The sequence below is a fragment of the Peromyscus maniculatus genome, chromosome 2, assembly GCF_049852395.1.
Source record: "Peromyscus maniculatus bairdii isolate BWxNUB_F1_BW_parent chromosome 2, HU_Pman_BW_mat_3.1, whole genome shotgun sequence".
In the NCBI taxonomy this organism is placed as follows: Eukaryota; Metazoa; Chordata; class Mammalia; order Rodentia; family Cricetidae; genus Peromyscus; species Peromyscus maniculatus.
Window position 1 is genome coordinate 81,001,859 of NC_134853.1, and position 26,619 is coordinate 81,028,477.

At 48.1% G+C, this 26,619-nt stretch overlaps 1 protein-coding gene across 6 annotated transcripts in view; it reads right to left on the reverse strand.

Moving 5' to 3' along the window:
• Positions 1-1,317: 1,317 nt before the first annotated feature.
• Positions 1,318-26,619, reverse strand: part of Epb41l4b (erythrocyte membrane protein band 4.1 like 4B) — a 153,136-nt gene continuing 127,834 nt past the window's right edge. For 3 of the 6 annotated variants that reach the window (XM_076564239.1, XM_006985294.4, XM_076564243.1), the window contains exons 22-26: positions 24,128-24,205; positions 16,888-17,004; positions 14,659-14,730; positions 8,610-8,755; positions 1,318-4,411 (exon numbers count right to left, since the gene is read on the reverse strand). In XM_076564239.1, the coding sequence (XP_076420354.1) occupies positions 4,342-4,411; positions 8,610-8,755; positions 14,659-14,730; positions 16,888-17,004; positions 24,128-24,205 (483 nt within the window). In that variant the 3' untranslated portion in view covers positions 1,318-4,341. The remainder of the gene's footprint in view (positions 4,412-8,609; positions 8,756-14,658; positions 14,731-16,887; positions 17,005-24,127; positions 24,206-26,619) is intronic. The other 3 variants (XM_076564240.1, XM_076564241.1, XM_076564242.1) reach the window with 2 other exon arrangements.

The following is a 26,619-nucleotide window of genomic DNA, read 5'->3' on the forward strand; positions in this document are numbered from 1 at the left end:
CAATGTCACCAATGTCATGACATAGCACAAAATTATGAACTATTGAGAAATCGGTCATTTCAACCTTTTTTCGCCCAGTGGCTGGAAGACATGGGAGCTGCTATTGGAGGAAAGAGACCTTGGGAATTCCAAAGGCCAGCTGTTGACCACCGGATATAGCTGACAGATCAGCTTGTCCAATTGGATTTTAACTATGTGAATCCTGCCAGGGTCTTTCACTGACAATGAAGTTCAGCTCAGCTGTATGGGCTGGCCAGTGAGCTTGGGATCCTCCTGGCTTTCCAGCACTGGTATTATAGACACATGCTGCCAAGTATTGCTTTTTATGTGGGTACCAGGGATTTGAACTCAGGACCTCATGCTTTCACAGCTACCACTTTACCAACTGAGCAATTTCCTGAGCCTGGGGCTTGCTGGAACTGCCTGGCCAGGGAGCCCCTGGGATCCACCTTTCTCTGCTTCCCACCCCAACACTGGGATTAAAGACAAATGCAGCTGTGCCAGGCTTTTATGTAGGTGCCCAGGGTCCAAACTCCATGTTCATGCAGCAAATATATCACCCACTAACCCATCTCCCAGCCCCTGTTAGTCACTTTTAAATGGATAAGCGTTTCATTTCATTTTCATTTTAAAAAGACAGACAGAACCTTTATTTCTCTTCTCATCAAAATAATTTCTCAAAAGGACCTTCCCCCCTCCCCCTCTTATAAAAACATCCCCAAATTAGTGCTACCACTCAGTCTCCAACCAGGAACAGATGTGGCCTGTCTCTGACTGCCGGTGTATGTCATTTTTCACTTTGGATTTCATAAGATATAAAAGCTGTGATCTTGGAAGTCCCTCAGAAAGTTAAACATAGAGTTGCCATATGATTTGGCAATTCCAAGAGAACCCAAAACATATGTTCAGACAAAAACTTGTGCATGAATGTTCATAAAATTATCATTCATAATAGCCCCAAATCAAGAGCAACCCAAACATCTATCAACTGAATAATCAGATAAACAAAGCATGGTACCTCCATATACTCGATTATTCACTCACAAAGACAGAATGAAGTTCTGATACATGGTATAACATAGATGAACCTTAAAAACATTGTTCAAATAAAAGAAGCTGACCACAGAAGCCCACATACTGTATAATTCTAGATATATGAAGTGTCCAAAATAAGCAAATTCATAAGCAGAAACCCACAGACCAGGGCAGGGGGTGGTTAGTGGTTGCCAGGGGAGGGGCAGAGTCAGAGGAGTCAGATTATGATGTCTGCCCAGCATCATGGATATGCTGAAAGACACTGAGCTGTACACTGTAAAATCATTAAAATGGTGGATTTTATTCAAGGACTTTAAAGGTCTGTGATCTTTGAAACGGTGAAGGATGACAATGACATCAGAATCTTCCTGTGCTCTTTGGGAAATCAAACTCTTGATACATACTGGTGGGAATTTCTGAATGCTAAATGACTTCCTTTTTCACACTTGACAATCTGTGCTGTCCACAACCCATCAACTCTATGGGTTGAGGGCTGCCAGTCCTCTACAGTAATTCACAATACTTTCCCAGCTCTGGAATGATTATGTTAGCAGACTCTCCCATCCCCTCTTGAACCCACATGTGATTGTCATGTGACCTTCTAGTGCTGTTGTTTGGGTCTTAAGTAGGCAGAAAAGGTAAAAACAATTGCACAACCCCTTACAGTCATTGTGAGTTCACTCAGGGCAACTTCACAGTCTCAGGTCCCAATGCCAAGCACCTGCCATACACTTAAGTAGCAAAAGATAATGACCACTGCATTAATGCACTCCTCTGGATTTTACTGGTTAGGGTGGACCGCCAATGGTACTGGGTTTTCATATACAGTAACAACCAACACATTTGTGCTCAGACTTGCAGTGATGTCAACCCATTGAGACACCTGTGAACCTAGGGAGAAGGTGGAGACAACGCAGAAGCCGGTGTGTCTCCTGAAAACAACAGGCAAAACCTCCATGCACCCCTCCTTATAAACAAAGAAAACCACAGACGCAGGAACCTCTCCAGGAACCTTGTACTGTGTTCTGGAGGTTTCCATCAGAAAGCAAGGTGGGGAGCAGCGCACGCCTCAGGAAGCAGCTCAGAAGAGGACGAGGCTGCTGGACTGGCAGGAGGTGACAACCCCGGGTTCGACAGGAACAGGGTTTGTGTCACGTGCACGTGAGAGAGAACAGCCAAAGCCTATTTTACTAGGACATCTGGGAGCCGTGTGGGTGAAAAGTAGCCACCCCAAACTACACTTGTCCCAGACAGCTCCTCTGATAGAGCAGACAAGAAAGCCATCAATGAGAAGAGGGTCGTGGCCTATAGAAGGCCACACCAAGCCCTACACGTGTTGATAGCTCCTGGTGACATCTTTTGTACCATATCAAGGTACGGGAGGGGCTGATGTGTGTACTGACAACCAGGACTCATGAGGAAAGGGCCAAAGACCCTCCAGGATACTCTGTGCACTAAGGCAGGGAAATGTGCCATACATCTTAGAAAGAGTTCCCTCCAAAAATATTAAAATTGTAAAGAGTCAGCACTTAAAGAGTTACTCCTTGGTTATCTGAACATCTGTTTACATACCTCGTTTGCATCAAAGCTAGTCAATGAGGCAATTTTTATAGTCATTAGTATCAAATTATTGGCACCATTCAGTTGTAGGGATAGGAAGAGAGCAAACTCTACAATACAACATAAAAATACAGTTCTGATACAAAGATACAAGGTCAGTTCCGTTGAACAAGCTGTCATAAGAAATGGATGTGGACAGTTTACACACAAGGGAACACAGCTGGTAACTCATCACACAGAAGTGTCCAGCTTTGCTAGCAGTTCAAACAAGACAGCTTTTCAATAATAACTATACACATCTATTAAACTAGCAAAAAATAAATTAGAATGGCAAAACCCAGTGTTGGCAGAGCTATTGATAAATAGAAATGCTTACACACTGCTGGTGGCATCATAAATTGTCGAGGGGATTCAAGCATTCAGAGGAGGGGAAGTTTAAATGAGATGACCTTTAAGGTCCTTCCAATCCAAAGATTGGATCTTTCTAGAAAGCGATCTGGCAATATAAAACAAGAGCTATAAAATACTTCATGCTCTCTGACCTTGTAATCCCTCTTTGGAGATATTCCAAAGGGAATAATCCAAGAGAAGGATTTTATAGATATATATATTTATTTATTTATATTTTTTACAAAGACATTCATAGCAGCACTATTTATAAGAGTGGAAATTTGCATATAACTCAAATATCTAATAATGGGGAGAAGTGAGGTTAACTATGTCATGTGATTATAAAGACTTTTTTAAATTAGTGAGGGTAGGATCTGTCTAATAAGGAGATGTGTTAGGTGGAAATATAACAAAAGGAATGTTCTCGCTGAGCACAGCTATGTAAAAACGGAGCATATCAAGGAGAATCGGAAAGAACTTCAGAGAGCTAGCTGTAGGGAGGGGCTCCTTAATTCCTGCAAAGGTATTCAAGTGAATAATAAAAATTTAAAAATGCGTTTTTTGAAACTATATAAAAAGGGAGTTAAGTTTCTTCTGGGCAGGATTCTGTCAACATGATTAGAGTAGATAGAATTTAGAAATAATTTATCTTTATGTAAAGGCCAAATGAGTCTTTCTGATACTGAATCATCTTGACCTTGTCAAGATTTTTAAATGATGTAAGTTAGAATTTCCTACATGGGGCTCTAAGATAAATTCCTTTTATCCCAGGTTATGTGGTATCCAACGAGTTCACACATTCAATTGTATTTCAGGTTAAGCTGAAGTATTTTCAGTTGTAGTAATATGTTTTCCATTCATCTGTTCATGTCTGAATAAAAATAAATGATTTTATAAGATCTGTGTATTTACCAGTGTAAATGGAAAAACCAGCAGTAAAGAATTATTCTGTCATTAAAAATGATCCATTTTAACAAACAGCCAAAGCTTGGTGCAAGTTTCGATCATAAAAAAGTCACATAGTTTAGAGTATGACGGAGGATTCTGTGCCGCGTTAGCCCCTGGGGTTACTAACAGATACACACAGGAACCGCTGAACAGAAATCCCCTTTCTTCTAGAAACTTCCTACCAAACCCTGTCTCCACTGCATTGAGCAGTAGAAAAACCTCTCATGCTCAGGAGACATAAAAATAACTTTCCCAGCGAAGTCAAGCTGGAAGCTGGCTTCCGCTAACCCTGGAGACCTGGGCGGACAGAGCACACTTCTGGACGTCGTGCCGCAGTGAGCACACCGAGCCCGAGGAAAGGAAGCGGACGAAGGCACCATGCCATCTCCAGGCAGCAAGGGCAGAGTCTCACAGTTCGGTCATCAGCAATCTTTTCATCATCTTCTCTCTTTCCAGTTCTTGCCGGAGCGTCTCTGCACTGAGAAACAGCAAGGGGCCAAGGGGTAAGACAAAGACTCAACGTCTGCCGCTGTGGGCAGAACCTAAATGTCCTTGCGTGTGAGGACATTTGGACTTGCCTTCTTGGCTCTGCTGGGACGCCCTTGCATTGGCCAGCACTACAGTGAGCTGAAATTGTCTGGCTACTGAGGGGTTTCCTCACCCCCGGGGCTGGGGGCATACTTTGGGGACTTGTTTTATGTCATTCATCTTTACCATCTCACAGCCGAGTGTGGGGATCTGCTCAATGAATGAATGAGAAGGTATCCTGGGGCTAGATTTTTTTCCTTTAAAATTTTTTAACTTAGTTGGGCATGGTAGTGCACACCTTTAATCCTAGCACATGAGAAGCAGAGAAGGATGGGTCTCTGAGTTGGATGTCAGTTTGCCCTATGTAGTGAGTTCCAGGGCAGCCAGGGCTATGTGTATAAATAAATAAATAAATAAATAAATAAATAAATAAATAAATAAATAAATGAATGAATGAATGAATGAATGAATGAAAAAACACACACATACATACATAAACTATTGTTGTTGTTGTTGTATGTATGTGCAATTGTGAGCATACCCATGCACACGGATGCCTGTCTGCCATTGTGCACCTATGAAGGTCAAAGGTCTCCTTTCTCTGAAGCATTGGACTCCAGTCCTCAGGTTTTCTGGGCAAGTGTTTCTGTCCCTGAGTCATCTGGTGCCTGGGTGGTAATGGTGGGAGTGTTGGCTTTCTTTCAACTATGCTTTAAGTACATTTTATATGATTTTTCTCCTAGAATATAAGTTGGCTAATGTCCAAAGTGATGTCTTAACCAAGAGTGTCTTTTGTTTAATGAGTAAAATAAAGGGAAGAGGAAAGATCGAAGGAGAAAGGGAAAGAAAGGGGAAGGGAGGTCGGGAACACTAAAAACTGGCTGCTTGGAAGGACTGCTTGTGACAGCTTGGTCCTCAGTCCAGAACGTCCCCCATAGGCTCACATGTTTGAACATTTGGTACCCAGTTGGTGGTGCTGTTCGGGAGGTTATGGAAATGCTGCCTTCCTGGAGGAGGTGTGTCACCATTACCAGGACAAGCTTTGAGAGACACAGTCTCACCCTACTGCCAAGTCACCCTCTCTGCTTTGTGCTCACGTTAAAGGCAAAGATGTGAGCTCTCAGCTTCCTGCTTCCGCGGCCATGCTGGTTGTCTGCTGCCGTTTCTGCCCTGCCGTGATGGACTCCTATCCCTCTGGAATCGCAAGCCAAAATAAACCCTTTCTTCCGTAAGTTGCCTTTAGTCACGATGTTTTATCACAGCCACAGAAAAGTAACTAAGACACCTATGGACCTTGTTTCTACTGCTTAAAGAAATACACAGCTGTATAAGGGTGGTGTGTGTGTGTGTGTGTGTGTGTGTGTGTGTGTGTGTGTGTGTGTGTGTGTGTGTGTGTTGCTTGGTTGGAACCCAGGGTCTCATGCCTCTTAGACAAACGTTCTGGCACTGAACGACTTCCTAGCCCTGGTGTGTAGTCTATTCATCTTCCTCTTCAAAATGATGGATATCTCTCCCTCTCCCCATCTCTCTTGCTCTCCCTTTTAAGACAGGCCTGCCAGCCCCGCAGTGGAGGTGCATGCCTTTAATTCCAGCACTCAAGAGGCAGAAGCAGGTAGATCTCTATGAGATCAAGACCAGCCTTGTCTACAGAGCTAGTTCCAGGACAGCCAGGGCTGCACAAAGAAACCTTGAACAAAGAAACAACAACAACAACAACAAAAAGACAAGGTTGCCTAGGCTAGTCTCAAACTTGTAGCCTCAGACAATTCTCCCAGCTCTGACTCCCAAGTAGCCTGGAACTACAGGTGTATCCCACTACAAGACTTACAGGGTATATACTTTTTAAAGATTCTTATTTTTATTTTGTGTGTGCATGTGTACACCATGTGTACAGGTGTCCAAGGAGGCCACAAGAGGACACCAGATCCCCTGGAGCTGGAGTTAAAGGTGGTTGTGAGTCACCCAAGGTGAGTGCTGAGAACAGAACTTGGGCTCTCTGGGAGAACAGCAGGCACTCTTAACTGCTAAGCCAGCCAGCCACTAAAAGTGTATTCTTAGAGGCAAAGAGTAACTTTAATAATTTCACTCTGCCACGGCCAACAAGGCCCCACATAACCTGGCCCCAATGTACAGCTGTTGTGACTTGCTGCTGTCATCCACCCTGCCTTACTGAGGAAAACCCGAAATCAACCTTCTAGCTTCGCTAGCTCTTAGCTGTTTAGAGATTTCCTTTCGGAGGTCCCACCGCTGAGCCTCATTTACCTGCCTCGCTACCTTGGCTGTGGATAACATGTCTGACAAGTGGGCTGTGGTGATGGTGGTCGTCCAGGTTACCACCTTTCAAGGACAAGAGAACCTGTCTTGGGCCGGGTGTGTGTAAAGTGTCCATCTTGTAAGCACAATGACCTGAGTTCCATCGCGAAGTAAAAATGTCAGATGTGGCACACAGCACTGGGGGGGTAGGGGCAGAAGGACCCCTGAAGCTCACCAGCCAGCCTGGTCTATTAGAGAGAGTGCCAGGTCAGTGAGAGGCCTTGTCTTAAAGAGATGAATGATGGTCCTGAGGATAACACCTAAAGTTGTCCACTGGCCTCCATGCATACGTGTGTGCGCACGCGTGTGCATGTGCACAAACACACACACACACACATACACACACACACACACACACACACACACACACACACACGTCTCTTTTGGTAGAAACACTGACTTCACTTGGGCCTGAAGATATCAGATGAGGCCTGGTGCAGGTAGAAAGGCTTGCTATCTGTCTCCTTTGCTGCCTTATCTTTGGGGCCAGCATCTGCTCTGCTCTGCACACTGATCATTTAAGAAGTGTTTTGTCCAGAACTATAATAGAGGGCTGACTTGACCTAGATTTGCCTAGTCTCCCCCTGACTTTAAGGCTAAAAATACCTGCTTGCCCCCATGGCTGGAAATACAGATCACAAAAGGAGCACAAATATTCGGAACTCCCTGCCTGTTCCCAGAAAAGACATGAGTGTCTCTCCCTTTATCTACAGGACTCCGTCCTCACTCCTGCTTTGTGCCTTTAACCCCGCAGTTCTCCAGAGCCAAGAGGCCACTTTGTGGCAATTCCTTATTCCTCCTGTCACTTTTTCCTGAGTCCCTGGTCTCCTCCAGTGACAGCAGAATCTAAGCTTTTCTCATGACCACACACTGTCCCCTTAATCTTTCTTAATCATGCCAGGTGTGCCCAAGTCCAGGAGCCCAGGACGGGCGAGTCCCTCTGCCAAGCCTATTCTTCCCCAACTATGTGCCACCTGCTCCCCACCACCTTCAGGTATCAATTCAATGAAGTCATCCCAACCTGTCCTATTGCCTGTCACTGTCCCGGTCTCACACACACACACACACACACACACACACACACACACACACACACACACACACACAGAGTTGTTTGTCTGCTTCTCTCACCTTCATGTACGAAAGTGCAAACTCCAGAAGGGTGGGTCTCACACACACACACACACACACACACACACACACACACAGTTGTTTGTCTGCTTCTCTCACCCTCATGTACGAAAGTGCAAACTCCAGAAGGGTGGGACTTTATCTGTTGGTTCACTGTCCAACCCTAGCATCCAGAACACGGTGTATTCCTTGGAGACCTTTCCTTACAGGCTGAATGAATGGAAGAATGAATGGGAGGGGCTCAGTCAGTGAAGTGCTTGTCTTGGAAGGATGAGGACCTGAGTTCAGGTCTCCAGCGCCCAAGGAAAGCCTGGCTTGGTGATGTGTGTGTATCTGCAATCCCAGAGTTGGGTAAGTAGAGACAAGCAGATCCTTCAACCTCATTGGCCACCCAGTCTCACTGAATTCAGGAACCCTAGTTTTAATGAGAGATTATGTCTCAAAAAATAACAGAAAATAATTGGTCATGATACCACCCAATGTTGACCTCTGGCCTCCATATATACATACATACATATGCATGTGCACTCTCACATAGGTGTGCACACACTCACATGAACATGTACATATACCACACATCTTCACGCACACTAGAAAAAAGAATGAATGAGAGATTACAGGTCATAGACAAGGTGAGCTAGCATCTAGGTCTGGCTCCCTGTCACCAGAATATCTGTAGATGCTTCCTCATGTGACTGACTCACCTGGCTGCCAGAGAGACAGGCTTCCGGGAGGTGTAGATGGTCTGTACTGTGGACACGGTCTCGGTCAGTGGCCTCAGGGTCGCTGTTGGAATCAACGGGGAAGACTGGCCAGGACAGTACTGCAATTGGTTCTCTCTGAAGTCTGCCTGGAGAGGAAACAGACAAGGAAGATCAATCGCCAGGCCCATCCTCATCCTGTCAAGTGCTCCCCAGGTCTCACTGTGCTGCTCTTGTTGTTTTAATAATAGCTAAAGTCACCACGCGCTTTCAAATTATCTTAAATGATCTGACTCTGTGCCAGACACCAGGCTAAGCACCTCCCATACATTACCTCTTGACAACCTACAAGGCAGAGCTCATCTATCCCCGCATCTTAGAGATCATTCTTTGGGAGATGCATCATTTTTGCGTGTGCCACAGGAAAAGCCAAACGTGGTACTCAGAGATTACTGTGTTGTATTTTGTAGCAAACATTGTGATTTCAGGGCCAGAGAGAGGGTACAGTGGTTAAGAGCACTTGCGACTCCTGCGGAGGACCTAGGCTCAACTCCCAGCACCCATATGGTGACTCACAATGGCCAGCAACTCCAATTTCCAGGGGATCTGATGTCTTCTTCTGGCCTCAGTGGTTACCGCAGGCACATGGTGCGCATGAGCTCACACAACACTCACACGAACATGAAAATAAATGAACAAACAAACATCCAATTTCATGGCATTAAAAGATGAAAAAAATAGCACATCCTAGCCACCGCTTTTATGGAAAAGGAAAGTGAACCTTAGAGAGTTTAAGTCTTCCAAATGAGGTCACCCAGTAAGTAAAATTGATTGTGTGTGTGTGTGTGTGTGTGTGTGTGTGTGTGTGTGTGTGTGTGTGTGTATCTTGGTAATGCTGGTTCTTGGCTCTGAATTTGGGAGAAATTTACCACCCAGCTTTCTACAGAGGCTTTGATCTTTGAGTGCATAACGACCTTCCTGGTGACGGCACAGAAGATGAACTGTCTTGAAAAGTCTGCTGCAAAGAAGCACAAAGCCCTGTTTGTGTCTCATGTCCCCTCCTAAAAGAGAGACGAACTTATTTGACACAGAGACGCACCAAGGAATGACTGCTGTTGGGTCTCTGTCAAAGCGTCACTTTGGAGAACAGCTCTACATGGCAGTATGTATGTCACATGTACGGCTGTACACATGCTTGTCTAGCGTGTGAGGCTTGCTATGGAGACCTGTGTGCGTGTGACACTCCCTTGCGCTGTTCATCAGGTCCCCCTGGCTCACCACTTTCCAGGCACACGGCAGGATGAAACCTGACTGCCTTCTTTGCGTCACGGGTGACCGTGTGCTTTGCTCAGTGAAATAAGGGCTGGTGCTGTGTGTCCTTCCACTGAAAAATTTAGGGACCAAGTATGTGGCTTGCTTCTCTTTTCCTTTCGGCCACCGTGCCTGGGGATGCCCCACACAGCAGCTGCAGGTCCATAACCTGGGCAGCGCAGAGCAGAGCCTTTGGGATGCCTCTGAGAGCTGGGCGGCACGTGCAGGAAAGTCCTTCTGTGTGTTTAAAAGCCTGGCCTACAAGCTGTGGCAGCTGGCTAATATGGCGGTTGTGTTGCTTCAGTGAGTGGGTGATGGGTGGGCTTCTGGGGCCACTTCTGAGGGACATTCACACTGTCAGTAAAAGTGCTGAGGTCCCAGGACAAACACTATCTGTATCAGCAGTCATGACACTCATTATGGGTGTGCACCCATTTTTGGTGAGGGGACAACACCAGTCGCACTTAAGAATGATCTTAAAGAAGCAGTAAATTTTCTTATTAATACCTAGCCCTTGTCTTTGTAAAATATCTCTTAAGTGATGGAATGAGCAAATGTATTACTTTCAGTGGAATGAAGCAGGCAACAGAAGAACACGGCCGGTTAGGAAGAGGAACTTGGGCCAGACGCAGACAGTGATCTCGCTGGGAGAACATGTGGGTCTAGACGGAGTGACCTTAGGCTCTGAGTGTGGAAATCTAACACCACGGCTTGAGCGAGTTCACTTGGTTGATATGGACCAACATTCTCCATCAGGGCCAAACAGGGCCTGGGCCAATTGCTAGTTCAGCTCCGTGCAGAGTCCTCCCGAGCTGTTAAAGGCCCCGTGGCTGCAATCAGGACAGACCCGGAGGCTTGCAGAGTGTCTAAGTGTCATGCCCTTGCATAGAAGAAGCGACCTTATGCAGGGGTGAGAAAATTAGAAGCCTGAGGCCATGGGTTTGGCTTCTGCTGCCAACCAGCTGCCAGTACCACCTGTCTTCACTTTCTTCTACTCCTCACCCCTGAGTTACTCCCTAACAGCCTAGTCCTTGTCTCCAGCCAAGTCTTTCTAAGGCCAGCACATCATGCCGTTTGTCCTTTCCCACAGTCCAGGCTTCTTCCAGACCCTTACTCTTATGGCTCATGTGTTGAAGGCTTGGTCCCCTGAGATAGAAAGAGGTGACTGGAGCATGTGAGAAGGGACTAATTTGTTAATAATCTCATAGCTGAGTGGGCTATGGGAAGTGGGGGCTAGCTGGAGGAAGTGGGCCACTGGGGGTGTTCCCGGGCCCTTCCTTGGCCACTTCCTGCTTCTGGCTGCCGCAGGGGCAGCTCTGCTGTGCCATACCCTTGCCCTACGCCATCTCTGCTCGGTATCAGGCTAAAGGCAATGGAGCCAGCTGGCCATCTGTCTGTGGAACCCTCTGAAGCAGTGACCCCGGTGACTCTTTCCCTTTCCAAGTTGTTTCTCTCAGGGACTTTATCACAGTGACAGGAATCGCAGCACATGGACTCCCTGTCTGTCTATGTTCTGGACTGCAGGAATCGGGCAACTATTTGTCCCTCCCCCTTACCAACCTAGTATCTTACCAGCCTCCAAAATATCTCCCCCAACTGTATACTTCTCCCCACCTCCGCCATCAAAATCACTCAGGAGCAAGCTCTCCGCACACTCTCTTAAGCTACTGCCCTAGATTTATTTCTAGACTATTGTTCTAAACCTGTTCTGTCTGGACCCAAGTGTTCTCCCACTGTGATCACAAAGCTGCTCTCTAAAAACATCTACGCTGTCACTGCCCTGTTCTAACATCTTCCAAAGGCTTCCCATCGCTGTTGGGAAAGGGCCAGGCATGGCTTTGCTCATACAGCGTTTGCGCCTCTTTCTCCTCTCACACCCCAGGCTCCTGCTCTTCTGTATTCCAGCTCCCTGTTCTTTTCAGTGCCTTGAGTGTGGGATGGCCTGTCCACCACCCCCTACCCCAAGGACTCCAGTTCATGCTGTTCCCTCTGTCTGCTCCAGATGCCTTTGAGCCACTCTTGCCCAGGGCTTAAAAGTCCCAGTGTGATTGCTGACATTGGCTTCCAGCTCCATCTGTGCCCCCAGCTTTCCAGAAGGGCTTCCCTGAGCATGTCTCATCACTGCCAAGACTGGGAAGGAGACCAGCGTGGCCCCCATCATGGCCAACTGAGGGAGGCGGAGCAGAGCTTTCAGCTGAGGATCTGTGTCCAGCAAACTGCAGGGTGGGTTGGCTGTACCAGCGTCAGGGCAACAGTACTAAGCCTCCTGGCATAGCCCAGGTAGCTCTGTCCTCTCATTAAAGCAGGCTCTTGACCCTAGAAAGAAATCTTCTAGGCACGTAGTTTCCCTCCACAGAGAGGTGGCCAACAACCATCTTACCTCTGCTCATCTTTTGAGATCTAAGGGAAACAGTGCTCCCTCCTTCCATGCCTCCGTAGGTAGTGACCATCGGCTAGATCCCTATTGTACTCAGGGCCGGACCTCAGGTCCCTTGGAGACCCTTCAGGGAAGTCAGAAACCCTTGAGGGTCTCATGGATCATGTGAGTTCAGAGATCACAGTGACCCCTGGCAGCGGGGAGGGGGAGGAAGTAGGGACAGTCTCTCACTTCTGCTCTCTGTAGCAGGCTCACTATAAAGTGGGATTCTGCAGAAAATCCTAGGCAAGAATGGGTTGGGCATCTAAAAATAAGTATGGAAATAATCACTGCTGTTGTTCTGGAGAGGAAGAAAATATGACATTCAAAATGTTTGAAAGGGGGCTGGAGAGATGGCTCAGCAGGTAGGAGCACCTGGGTTTAGTTCGCAGCACCCACACGGTGGCTCACAACCATCTGTGACTCCAGTTCCAGGGGACCCAATGCCTGCTTCTGACTTCTGTGGGCACCAGGCATGCATGTGGCCCACGTCTATACATGCAGGTACAATGCTCATACACATAAAATAGAATAAATAAATCTCAAAAAACGTTTCAACACATTGAATCTACTTTCTGAGTTCCAATGAAGATAGGAAAAGAGGTGGCCATGAGGAGCCCATGGCCAGGACTTGGACATGGTCCTGGTACCACCATCTCGGCAGCCTGGAGGGTCGGCAGTCATCACGGACATTTAGGAGCTCTCCGTACGGGGCAAGTGCGTTTGGATCCCAGTCCCTTTTGATTCAGCTGTCATCCGGGCTATTTCTTCTTATTATTCCTAGGGAGGTAGCTCAGAAGGTAAAACGCTTGCTGCAAATGAGGACCTACGCTCCACCTCCAGAACCTATGTTAAATAAAGCGTGTGTGACTGGGCACGCTTGGGATCCCAGCACCGGGGAGGCGGGGACAGGAGGACCCCTTGGGCTTGGTGGCCAGCCAGCCTAGGTAAGTCGGTGAGCTCCAGGTCTATGAGAGACCATGTCCAGAACAAGGTGGATGGCACCAAAGGAATGATATCTAAAGTGTTTTCTCTTTCTTTGTCTCTCTGTTTCTCTCTTATACGCACATTCACACACACACACACACACACACACACACACACACACACACACACTTACTACACACATGCACACAAACACACGCATGAAGGCAGATGGTCTGTGTGGTAAAGTGACTTACCTAAGACCACACACCATTATCAAGACGCAGATCCAACCCAGAACAATTGAAGACAGGTGTTAAAACAAGTACACTGCACACACGACAGCACTATTTCCAGTTGCCAAAAGTGGACACCACCCAGCTCCCCATGAGTAAGTCAATGGATAAACAGACCGCAGTAAAACCATACTGCAGAATGTTATTCTACCATAAAAAGAAAGGAGGTGTAGATTCACGCTCCATAGCAGATGGATCTGAAAACATGATACTAAGTGAAATATGTCACCGGGCCATAGTGGCACATGCCTTTAATCCTAGCACTGGGGAGGCTGAGGCCAGCCTGGACCACAGACTAGGACCCTAAAAGTAGACATGAAACTAAGGGAACACAGAGGACTGACTAGTGGGGATGGGGATGGGCATGGCAAGCGGCGTGTACTCGGGGATGTACAACACACTTGCATGAACCTTTTTCAAACTAGAATGTAAATTTTAAAAAGCCTGAGTGATCTGGGGAAATGGTGCAGTGGATAAGTATTTGCCATGTAAATGTGGGGACTGGAGCTCCGAGCCCCAGCACCCACTAAAGAGCTGGACTAGCATGGTGGCCGGCCTGTAGTTCTAGCACTAAAGGGATCCCTGGGGCAAGTTGGCTAGCTAGAGCAGCCACTGGTGAGTTCTGGCTTTGGCAAGTCTGCCTCAGTAAGTAGTGTGGATAGCTATCCAAAAAAATAAAAAATAAAAAGACCCCCCACCATCAAGCTACGGCCTCCACACATGTGCACCTGCACACCAATATGTATCCACACATCACACATACCCCCACACTGAAAAAAGTAGGCCTAAGCCTTATATAATCTTTAAAACTACCCAGACATTCAGTGAATCCCGTGAGTACTGAATGCACTGGGGAACACGGTGGAAAGGAAAGATTGAAAATACTTGCTTTTTCTCTCTCAGAAAGTACCGTTGAAAGGAGAGGGAGGCGGTCGTTGTTCAATAAACACAGTAAATGCTACTGACTAGACTTAATACGGTTAATTTTTTGTGAATCTCTTCTCAATGAAGTAAAACAGACTCCAATCCCAGGGCCTCTTGCCCCCACGGCCTTCCCCATGGGGAGTGAGGCTCATAATGCAGCCTGCCATCTGGGTCTACTCACAGTGAACTGTGGCCCTGTGGTGAAGGGATCAGGAAACGGGTTCATCATCGGTTCTGCTGGGAATGTTTTTATCTTAAAAAATAAAATAAAATAAAGACAAGGGTTTACCTTCATGCCAGAAAACATTTTGAAGTCTTTACCAGTACACCTTTAGAACTGAGAGGAAGGATCCCAGGAAGTTTAGGCGCCTTCATCTCTCTGCAGTGGAGGAGGCAGGCCTGTCTGCCTGGGTCACATGGTATGTATGACATGTTTGCCTTGCCTAGAACTCCCTTTATGGGGACTTTCAGGACAGTGTCCCAAGCCTGCTCCAGAAAAGGCTATACTCAGGGTAGATGAGGAGGCAATCCCAATGGACCTGAGGTGACCTCTGAGGGCTTTGCCACAGCTGTGGGATATGGCAAGAGGCTTCTGGACGGTCTGTTGGGGAGAGTATATCTCAACTGGTGGGGCCAGTTAAACCAGAAGGCAGTCTCTGTCAGATGACTTGCATTGTTCAACTCCTGTACAATCTGAGCAGAACTCCTGAGGAGAGCACATGGAAACACAAAATACCTTGCCACTATGGCCTTTGGGAACAGAAGGTAATGAACTTGGAAGTGACCAATGATTCAATCCAGAAAGTTAGTTTCAGTGAGGCTGTGCTCCAGTCAGCAGGTGAGGGCAGCCTCTCTCTCCTTCTGCTCATTTTGCCTTTGGCTTCTTGGAGCCCTTGGAAGATGAGAGGGCTTATTTCTCTGAGCCAGTATACACCAGGAGAGCCAGAGGCCCGGTGCCTGTGGCAATCGCTTTGTCTTGGTCCTCAGGCCCAGAAACCTCCTGTATACCTGTGCAGGCAAGGGCTGTTGACAAGGCACAGAGGCCATCCCTGCCCAGGGAGGGGCAGCCCCTTTGCGTCCTATGGGATCTTGTCTATGGACTCCGGGACAGTCCCTTGGTACTTTCACACTGTTCTAAAGGGAAGGGAGGCACAGGGCACTGCAGACTAGGCCCAGATCAGAAGCTCTTTTCTGAATAGGCAGAACAGGTGTCAGTCAATATGGGCATAACAATATCTTTACAATGCATATGCGGTAATGTTCACCCCAACCCAACTTTTCCTTCAGTCAGAGCTGTTCAAATAAATGTCCCCAAATTCCAGAATCAGCCACAAACTCCCAAAGACTCTTGAGCCAAAACTTACACAGTACACTCTCCCATTCTCTTTGCCTTGCCTTGGCATTCTGAAATAAATGTCATAGCGATAAGAAATCTGCAGATAAGTTCTCAGGCCAACCAGAGTAGAAAGGAAGTGCTTCCTTACGGCTATTAATGAAACGTGGAACTTAGCAGCTGCAAACCACGGCCTTACACTGCTGTCTAAGAAGCTGCACTCTCAGGATATCCCAATGCTCCCTGGAACAGCGGAGCACACTTACTGCATTCTGGTGGCACTTTCCAACTCCAGAGCCATTTCAGAAGGAGGCAAAAGCCAAAGTCATCCTACATCACTCAGAAGGGTCTAGACTAAGGAGATGAAACCCCAGACACAAAAATGATGCATGTTCCTTGAAACGGTGACAGATTGCAAACAGCACACTTCCTAACATGAGGGACCGAGGCTCGTGGTACCCGTTTTGCTTGATGGGATATAAATGGCCATGTAGGATGTGGCAATGAGAAGAAGGCAGAAACACCGCAGTGCTACAAAAAAGGGGGAAAATTGGAGACAACATGGCTACTATTACTTAACAGGTAAAGTTATGAATGAACATGAATAAACAGAGGGAAACATGCGAAGATAAAAATATGCTCAGATATGATTAAGATGGTTCCTTTTAAGTCATCATGTAGCACTCCTGTGTGTCATGATGTCAGTAAATAGAAGAGGGAGGTGAGTGTAAAACTGTATTTGCCACAGGACAGACACTTAAGACCCCAGAAGGTGACTACCAGAGTGTATATTCCTCTCTGGGAAAGTATCTTTTCTCATCCAAGTTCTCAGAAAGCAAATGGCTCTTGGTTCTTGAGAGCTATGGAAGAAGGGGTAGGAGCAGGGTGTATGTCTTGGCTTGGCCAACCCCAGCTGGACCCCAAATTCCCCCATCCACACAGGGATGAGAGTACCCCACAGCAGGGCTCTCTGGAGGTCTGGCGCCTCTGCACCTCCATCATTCCAGCTACCGCCTCACCTGGGGCTCCTGCCACCTCACGTGTCCCAGCAGGCCCCCACCCTGTCAGGGTACCTACCAGCCTCGTTTTGATTGGAGGGTACATGCAAACTCCAGTGGTCTCTTCCTTCATGGGGAGAGAGAGTGGAGGAGAGCCGCGAGAGTGGGCACAGAGAGGGCTGCTGGCGGGCTCTGCCTGCTCACAGGAGAGGAGGAGAGACAGGGAGGAAGAGGCGGTGAGACGGGAGGAGAGAGAGGAGAGAAGGGTGGGAAAGGAGAGAAAGACAGCACAGTGCAAGACAGATCCGGCAACTCAGACTCCTCTCCAGCCAGCCTCCCCATGGCTGCTCTCTAGACGCCCTTAGCCTCTGGAGAGCTCACCGCCGGTCCCGCCCACTGCCCGCCTCTCTGCCTCTCTTCTCTCTGGCCTTCTCCTCTCTTCTCCAATCCATGAGCAGAAGGACAAACCAAACCCCTTCCCAGGGATGGCAGAGCCAAACTATCTCCTTGTGCCGGGAGCACAGGACTGGGAGCAGCCCCTCCCCCCACCCCCACCCCCAGCATCGCCAGGGTTCCGAAGCATTGCCCAGGCCGAGTCACGAGCAGCGCCATGAGTTAGCAATGGCAGGCATGGGAGCAATATGCGGGGCTGGCCACACACTTGAGAGCATTTGTCTGCTACACCCGGTGCTGGCCCACCCTCAGCCAAGGAAGGGTACTGCCTAAGGTGTGCAGGGGAGTGAGTGTCCAGCAGAGGATGGCAAGAGAGAGCTGCACCCCTAAGAAGCACAGAGTTCAGGATCTCATACTCCTGGCTCTCTGCCATCTGGGTTCAGAACTCAGACAAAGCCTCCCACTTTCTTCATCCGTGAGTCCAGGTTTAAGGCATCTCCTTACTGGAAGTGGGAACGTCCTGCTGCTCAACTGGAAGACATACCAAGCATTGTGGAGAAAGTGCCACACTTTTGAGATGCCAGCTCCACACACACACACACATACACACCCCCGTAGGGGAGGTCTCTGAGGAGTGCCATGTGCCCAGCAAAGGTACAAAGCTTGTTTGAGTGAGGATGAGGATGGCAAACAGAAGATGTTCAGTGTCAGGAAGATAGGACTGCTGAAGGGTTAGTGTGGGCTTCAGGGAGGGACCACTTGCTCCAGAGAACAAATACATGCATCGTTTAGCTCAGGAAACTTGGCAGCATCCCACAGTGAGGATTAAAATACAGCCTCTGGGTAGCTTTCACTAAAAAGAATGATCAAGGAAATTACAGGCCGCCTTCCTTCTCTAAATCTGTCCGATTCTGTCCTCTGACAACCGCAGAGCTGAGAAGCTGCCAGGGGCTTTCACAGCCATAACCTCGTCAACAGACCTGCTTCCCATTCACATCTGGGAGATGCAGAGACTGATTCGGTCAAAGTCGGAATCCCAGGTTCCACCCCTTCTTTGTTGATTGTTTCTAAGGCCTTTTTTCAGAGCTAAGTGAATCCAAATTAGTCACCTGCAGTTAAAGTTTACCAGCCTACTTAAAATCCTCCTCCTGTTCTCTTGGGTCCTCAGGAGAGATCCTGCCTGCTTAAGAAATTACAAGATGATGCTTGCAGGAGCCTGGCTGGCGTCAAGACCCCAGGGTGTCCATGCTCCAATTAGAACCAGCCACACCAGGGACTCTCCACGTACACCTCCACACATAAACCCCTGGGCCCCTACTCCTGCCGATAGCAACAGGAACTTAACATACGTTTAGTGAAGGAAATAAAATCTGCCACAAATAACCAAAAAACATCCTATCACCTAAAGGTCAGAATTTGGACTGATAATTAGGAATGATTTAAGACTTTGTCCAGTGCTGGACTTTTATGGTAATTGCTCCAATACTTTTGACCTTCCTAAATAGTTACCTGAGTAGATGTAAATGAATGAACGTTCCTGATCTAGTAAACCCACAACCTTGACTCTTAGTCAATGCGCAGGAAACAAAGTATCAACAACACGTCTAACAGGATGCTTAGGATGCCAATTTGCTTTTCTCCTGGCTCTTCCCTTCTTGTTTGGGACATTTCTGCATTTATTACACCACTTTTTTTTTTGTATAGATAATTAGCTTTTGAATTTTAAAATGTGACCCTTTGGGAGAATGAAACGATTCTTGGCATCAATAAATAATAATGTTGTTGTTGTTGGGGGGGGATTCTTTTTCATAGGCTGAGGAAAGGACATTGCTGGTCTGAGTAGAGAAGAGAAAGTCGTTCCGACAGAGACGGGAAGACAAGCGAGAATACTGAGTAATGAGGCCACAGTGAGCTAGGCCCTCTCTTAGGGCCTAAGCTGGGAACAGGAATTAAGAGCAAGGAAGAACACAGTCCCTGGTCAGGTAGAGCGAGGAGGCAGTGAATCCTAGGACAGAATGCCCCCAGGACAGAATGATGGCCAGGAAGCGAAAACAGTGATCCCCCAGAAGCCCCACTAGAGATGCAGAGAGTATCTCAGATGTATCTATGAATGATAACACAGTGCACTGACCAGACTTTTCTACACCCCTCCTGAACCCTGGGGGACAACGAAGAAGCCATGGGGAAATAGAGGACACCTAGACTTCAGATTTAGTGTCAACCCACCTGGAAGAATGGAGTTCAAAACAAATACTAAGTGGTTGACCCAACTGGAAACCCAGTCCTGACGCCCTACCAGGGCCTGATCCCAGGTCTCATGTGGCCTTCCTCAGTCCAGACCCATGTCTCCCAGTCATGTACACACTTCACTACTACTGTCTCAGGACAAACTGGTTCTCTTTGTAGCCTTGTGGCTGAGTAGTTTAGAAGACACAGAGCTCAGGGAGGGGTGAGCTCCACAGGGTGGGGGGGAGTCAAGAACAGAGAGAGACAGATGTTTATGTCTGTTACCAGCAGGAGGGAGCCTGACTGGCTGACCCAATACGAGGCAGGGCTCTGTGTGCCTAGCGTCCCCTTTTGACTCTTCTTATTCCTTTTCTTGTCTTTTCTTTTCTTTTCTTTTCTTTTCTTCTTTCTTCCTTCCTTCCTTCCTTCCTTCTTTCCCTTCCTTCCTTCCTTCCTTCCTTCCTTCCTTCCTTCCTTCCTTCCTTCCTTCCTTCCTTCCTTCCTTTCTTTCTTTCTTTTTCTGGACCTGGATACTTTGAAATGCTCCACCTCACAGATACTGGGCCAAGATGGAGAGTCATAACATGATATTAGTTCTCATAGAGTCTCGGTGGAACATTCCTGAATGAATGCCAGAACATCTGGTCCTATTCTTCACTCTCCAGTTTCCTTCTAGTGCTGGCCTGAGGATTACAGGGCACTGAAGACATCTCAATCAGGAGGAGAGAGGAAACTGGACAGAGGCTGTGAGCCCGGAGGTGATTATAGGAGAGAGGTCACCTGCTGTGTGATGTCAGCAGAGAATTTCAATGTTCTTGTCTGAGTGCAACCTTCTTCTTTTGAAGGGAAGATCCAGAGAGTGGCCAGGGGCCAAGAGTACAGATCTGGTGGCCAATAAACCACACCTCATCCAGGCTGAGTCTCTGAGACCGCAGACACAACCTCCTCCGTTCTCATGCCTCAAAAGGGAACTGCAGGACCCAACTTGAGTTGAGGCTTCGAGCATCCCAGAGCTTCCTCCAAGCCTAGGCTCTGGAGGTAATGTTGAGGCCAGTGGACCTGGCAAGCTTCAAGGACCGCTTAGGGGGACAAAAGAGACACATCCTGACTCAAGTCACCTGCCATAGGGCTTGGGTTCTAGTCTTAGGCCTGATGCCAACCTGTTGTGTGAGTTTGAACAAGTGCACATCCCTGTCTGAGCCTTGGTTTCTACATCTGTAGGGGAAGAAACAGGATGAAGTGGCCCCGAAGCTCCATGCGCACGGACAGGCTGGATACAAGCCAGGCATGGAGCTTTGCTTTCATGGCTGCACCCCAACCTCAAGTCTAGGACACCGAAGGGGAACACAATTACTGATACGGTGGTCCGTGGGAGCAGGTTTCCTAGTCCCAAAGTGCTGAGTCCACTCTTCCCTGAGCTGTCCAACGGCAAAGTGAGAGAGATGCTGCTCTACAGGAGACAGGAAGAAGCAGACTGCCACGTCTTCCTTCCCTCTCACTCTTTGGCACTCACGGAGACAGGACTCATTTGGAACGAGGAAAGGTCAGAGCCTATGGTGCCGAGGAATGCTCCCAGACGCATCCTCTGCAGAACCTATGCATGTATGCAGAACTTGGACCTCAAAGCATCCTGAGAACACAGTCACTGTGGACCTCGCCGGGGGGGGGGGGGGGGGGGGGGGGGAGGGGCAGCCTCAGTGCAGCCCACGGACCTCAGCTGCAGATACAGTGCAGCATCCTGGACCCCGTTTCACAGCTGAGTCAGAGCTGTCCAGAGATGTAGAGAAGCATCACCAAAGAGGATGGGTGACCGTCCCTGAAGGGGGACAGTCACTTGGCACATCTCTAGGATTCCCTACCATATGCTGTTTCCTTCCTAACCCCAGCCTGCAATATCCAAGCCAAGATCTTTTGATTCTACAAGTAATTAAATCTATATGACCGAACACAAGCGTTTGAGAGGAATCCTATTACTCTTGTAAGAAGTCATGGTGTGTTTTAACCACAGTTCTTAATTATGGTCAATAAATTGACCATAGTTCTTAGATCCACCAGGCCCTTTAGTAAATTAATACTTTCTTCATGCTGGCTTTTGATATAGAATAGCAAAGGCCTTTTTTTAAGTCAGGGTTTCACATTGATTACAGATGTGTGTTACTATGCTTGGGTGAGACTATTTTAGTTCTCAAATAAACTCCTCTTCATACTGTAAAATCCCGTGGCCCCAGACAGGGGACAGCAGCTTACACCAACGCATATGGTGTCTACTGCAGCATAATTGAACAGCCTGGAAGTTGCCTGTCAGTCCAACTCAGAGGAATAGCTTTCCCTGGCTCCTAATTCCTGCTGTGCATAGTTCCTTTCACATGGTCCTCAGAACTTGGCTGTCTCCTCCATTCTCCTTCATAGGTTCTCAGGATACACCCTAAGAGTTCCCAGATCTCTCTGGCTAGCTACCCTCCAGCTGGACTGGGTGTTCTCAGGTGGCTGCCAGGGATTCCATCTCCCACAAGGCCCTGCTGGACAAGAGGCTTCAGCTGGCATGTATCTGGCAGCTCCTGACCAAGGCATGTTGCTTTCTGACTTTCCTCCATGACCCCTCTTCTCTTCCTCATCCTGGAAATCACTTCTTTTCAAAGTGGCAAATTCCCCGAAGAGGAGGCCAGATTGTTTCCAAACCAATGCATAGAGCAGAGGAGGAGGAGGAGCCAGATACCAAGGTTCCAAATCCCACGTGGTCCTGTGTGATTTGCCTATTCCAGGACTCAGTCTCTGCATCTGTGCAAAAGGCTGATGAGGTCATGCTGAAAGGTCATGAGTTGTGATAACTCTGTTGGAAGGGAAGGGGAAAAGGGTACTTTGGTCTTGACAACTTATCTAACAAGAAGACCATGAGTAACCATGACATACGCTCAATTGTGATGGTCCCCAGAGCAGGGTCTTCCCTGGCAGCTCTCAGCTGCTCTTAGACTGGTCCAACTCGCTAGGCAAAAAAAGATGGCTATAGAATGAAAAGCACTGTGTCTACCCAGGCTCTCCTGAAAGCCTCCTGAGGAGTCTTTTCTTTGCGAGTTGATGCCCAATGACTCTTCCTCCTGGCCTCTCCCTGGGCATCTTCTACACAGCTCTTCCATGGTGCTTGGCCATTTATCAACCCGGACACCTTGAGCTGCCCTCTAACCCGGAACTATCCTATAACTAAGAACAAAGCTCTCAGGAAATAGGTTCCGACTTAATTCATATTTTACCTCACAGCCCAAATGGTGATTTATGTCCAGCCCAAAGTGGACCACGATTTATGCTCAACTTTATTGAGATATCAGGCTGAGCCTAGCCAAAAGCTATTTCCAAGTTTGCCTGTATTATCTAATAATATATTTGTGTTGCACTCTAGTCTCAATATGGCGCTCCCCCCCCCCCGTGTGTGTGTGTGTGTGTGTGTGTGTGTGTGTACATTCCCCCCTCCCTCCTTCTCCTCTTTCTCTTCTGAGACAAAGATATCCTGATATCCCCGCTTTAGGGAAGACAGGATACTATCCAATGGCAAGATTCTTAAAGGGGAGCAGAAAGCTGAAGATGCAGCTCAGCTGGCAGACGCTTGTACAGTGTTCAGGAAACCCTGGGTTCAATTCTCAGCACTGCACAAACTAGGTATGGTGATGCACACCTGGTGTGGTGGTTTGAAAGAAAACGGCCCCCAAAGGGAACGGCACTTTTAGGAGGTACAGTTTCATTGGAGTAGGTGTAGTCCTGTTCGAGGAAGTGTGCTACTGTGGAGGTCTCATATATGCTCAAGCCACACCCAGTGTCTCAGGCCACTTCCTGTTGCCTGTGAGCCTAGGTGTAAGACTCTCAGCTCCTTTTCTAGTACCATGTCTGCCTGCATGCTGCCTTGCTTCCCACCAGGATGATAATGGATTAAACCTCTGAACTGTAAGCCAGCCACCCCAATTAAATGTTTTCCTTTATAAGAGTTGCCATGGTCATGGTGTCTCTTCACAGCAGTAGAAACTCTAAGACACCTGGTATCCCAGAACTCAGGAATTAGAGGTAGGAGGATCAGAAGTTCAAGGGCATCCCTGGCTACATAGCAAGTTCAAAGCCAGCCTGGGCTACATGAGACCTTGTCTCAAAAAAAAACAAAGCACAAAATGATTGCGTGTGTGGAGAGTGGCCAGACACTAGAGTAAGAACTTGCCTGCCTGTCTCCTTTACGGCTCTGTCCTATAAAAAAGGGCTTCTTGGCTGCAGGAGTCCCACGAGGGCCACTATCCCTAACGGGGGACCTGTATGCAGGAGAGATGATGGAAGGGGACATAACAGGTCTGGAAAGCCAGAGAAGAGCCTTGAGCCAGTGTTTCTGACCAGATGGATTGCCAAAAGCAAGAGCAAGAGATGGGTGGGCATGCAGGGCACAGCCTGGGAAGCCAGGAAGCTGAGACCCAAGCATGGAGGAGCCCCATTATACTCGAGGAGCAGCAGACAGGCACCGGCAGGACCCCTACAGCCACCTTCTGAGGAGAAGGAGCACCCCTCCATCAAGAGCCCCCAAAGTTGCTGGGGCCCTGGTGTCTGACCCTTCCCGAGAGCTTCCAGAATACGTGGAAGCCCTCCAACAGCAGTGCCCACCTCTCCAGCCTCCCACTGCCAGACGCATCTATGGTCTATGGCTTTTCTGCTTTTAGAAAAATTAAGTTTACCAGAGGAGTGGCTTCTGTGAAGTCCATCAGCAGGTCGCCTGGCCCCAAGGTGAAGCTGCCTCCATGGTCAGAGGGGCTCTGCAAAGGCAGGCAGAAATGTCCCTGGTTAGTGATACCCAGAGCAGATGACAGGGCTCAAAAAGGGGAGGGGGAAGAGGCTGCACTTCCCTAACAATGAGCTGCTCAGAGTGCAACTTCTCCCCGCAACATGCCCCTCCCTCAGCAGTGTGCAAAATAGCCAGGCCGAACCCCATCTTTCCCCTGAAATCTGGATGGATAGAAATAGGGTAAGGTGTGGGATCTGGCCTTTTTAAAGCTACAAGCCAGTTTCCTTCGGTGCTTTGAGTCTGTTTTATTTCACTGGTTTTTGGGGAACCGCTTCAAAGAGTCTGCAGAACACATAAATAGAACAAGAAGCCATCCCTCACGGAGAGTCGGGGAATAAGAGAGAGGACCATGAGGAGGGTCGCTGGAACCTCTGAAGAGTGTTCAAGAAAATGCTCTGTCGTGCTATGGGGTCCTAGCTGCACAGGCAGGTCCCAGGCCCTTTGAGGAAGCACAAAACACAACTCACAGGCCCATCAATTTGACATAAGGGGCCTAAAAAAGAGAGATGGCCAGCAGAGGGAGCCCTGGAGCTTTTGGGAGGATGTGGTTGCTCTCCATTCCACACACTGGAACGCTGCAGCCTGTTTTTTAACCAGCTGTGGTATACATGAAAGGAACCTGTCGCCCACTTGACAAACTGTAAGAAGAATCCCTGTTACAGGCAGTGAAGCCAGTATGGTGGCACACATCTATAACCCTGGCACTTGGGAGGCTAGGACAGACAACTTCCCATGGGTTCAAGGCCATCCTGGGCCACAGAGTAAGTACCAGACCAGGCAGCTATGTGGCAAAACGCTACCTCAAGCAACACGAAATTCAAAAAAGATGCCAGGATTCACCCTCTAGATCGCCAGAGAGCCCCAGTCTGCACCAGTCAACACAGTCACACTCTTGTGTCTATTTTAGACACATGAAGAAAGGGCCTTGGGAAAGGTGGACCTCGCCATACAGTCTACGGGCCTGGAACACCGCTGTTTAGATCTTGCCAAGAATAGTGACCCTGGAAGCTGCACAAGCCTCAGGGATCCAGTGGCTCTCACGAGGCCCAGCAAGGTTTCCATGCCAATGTGAGCTTTGGTGCTGAGCTTCTCATTTTTAAGAGTCGGGGGAGCTAAGGCTGAAGGAATATGGGCTTTGAAAAAGATTGCCCTTTGGGGAGCTATTACTGGCGTGTGAATGGGGGAGCTGGAGCCCACTGGAGCTTCCACCTTGCGGTCAGGGCATCTGCTCCCTGTATATATCTCCCCTCAGGAGTTGCATGGACCACAGCCATCTTTGGCTCAGCAGGGACAGTAACGCGGTCAATTGTATTTGAACCCAACCGCCGAAGAGTGGCCGGTGACAGAGCCAGCCAGAGAAAAGCAAGAGAGTATTTCACGGAAAGTCTCTGTCACCAGCATTCACACTTGCAACTTCCTGAAATTTCAAACTGAGTGGTATTTCTCATTTTCAAACAATCAACACGCCTTATCTAATATAAGGCATGGGATGGGAACACATCTATGTTTTTTTTTTTTTTTTTTTTTGGTTTTTCGAGACAGGGTTTCTCTGTGTAGCTTTGCGCCTTTCCTGGAGCTCACTTGGTAGCCCAGGCTGGCCTCGAACTCACAGAGATCCGCCTGGCTCTGCCTCCCGAGTGCTGGGATTAAAAGCATGCGCCACCAACGCCCGGCTCACATCTATGTTTTCTATTTCTCCAAATTGTCCATTATGGAGTGGGGCTGGAGGGGGTGGGCACTACTCTTCCCTTTACTTTTATGATATTTCAAGATGGTTTAAAACACTTTTCATCTTTTGAAGTTACATTGACTTGTTGTATGTGTGCATGCATACACGTGCACATATGCCACAGGTGGGTGTGGAGGTCAGGGGACAACTTTGGGGAGTCAGCTCTTTCCTTACACCATGTAGGTCTTGGGGACCCAGTTCAGATCACCAGACTTGGAGTCAAGCACCTTAACTCCTGAGCTCTCTTACCAGCCTGTAAGAGGGAATTTCACTTGTTTGTTGTTTGTCTGTCTGTTTTCAGGACAGGGTCTCACTATGTAGCCCTGGATGGCTGTCCTGGAACTCACTCAGGAGACCAGGCTGGCCTTGAACTCATAGAGACCCACCTGCTTCTGCTTTCTAAGCACTGAGACTAAAGACGTATGCCTCCATACCTGGCTTTAAAGGCACCCAGGGCCACAGAGTGATATAAAACAACATTACCCCCAAGAATCTCCTGAACATGCCCTAAAATACAGTGCATGCTGTTGAGTTTTACATCATAAAATGTCTCTCATAAATATTTGTCAGATACTCTGTTCCTTTTAAAAATTAATTAATTAGGGCCGGGCGGTGGTGGCCCATGCCTTTAATCCCAGCACTCGGGAGGCACAGGC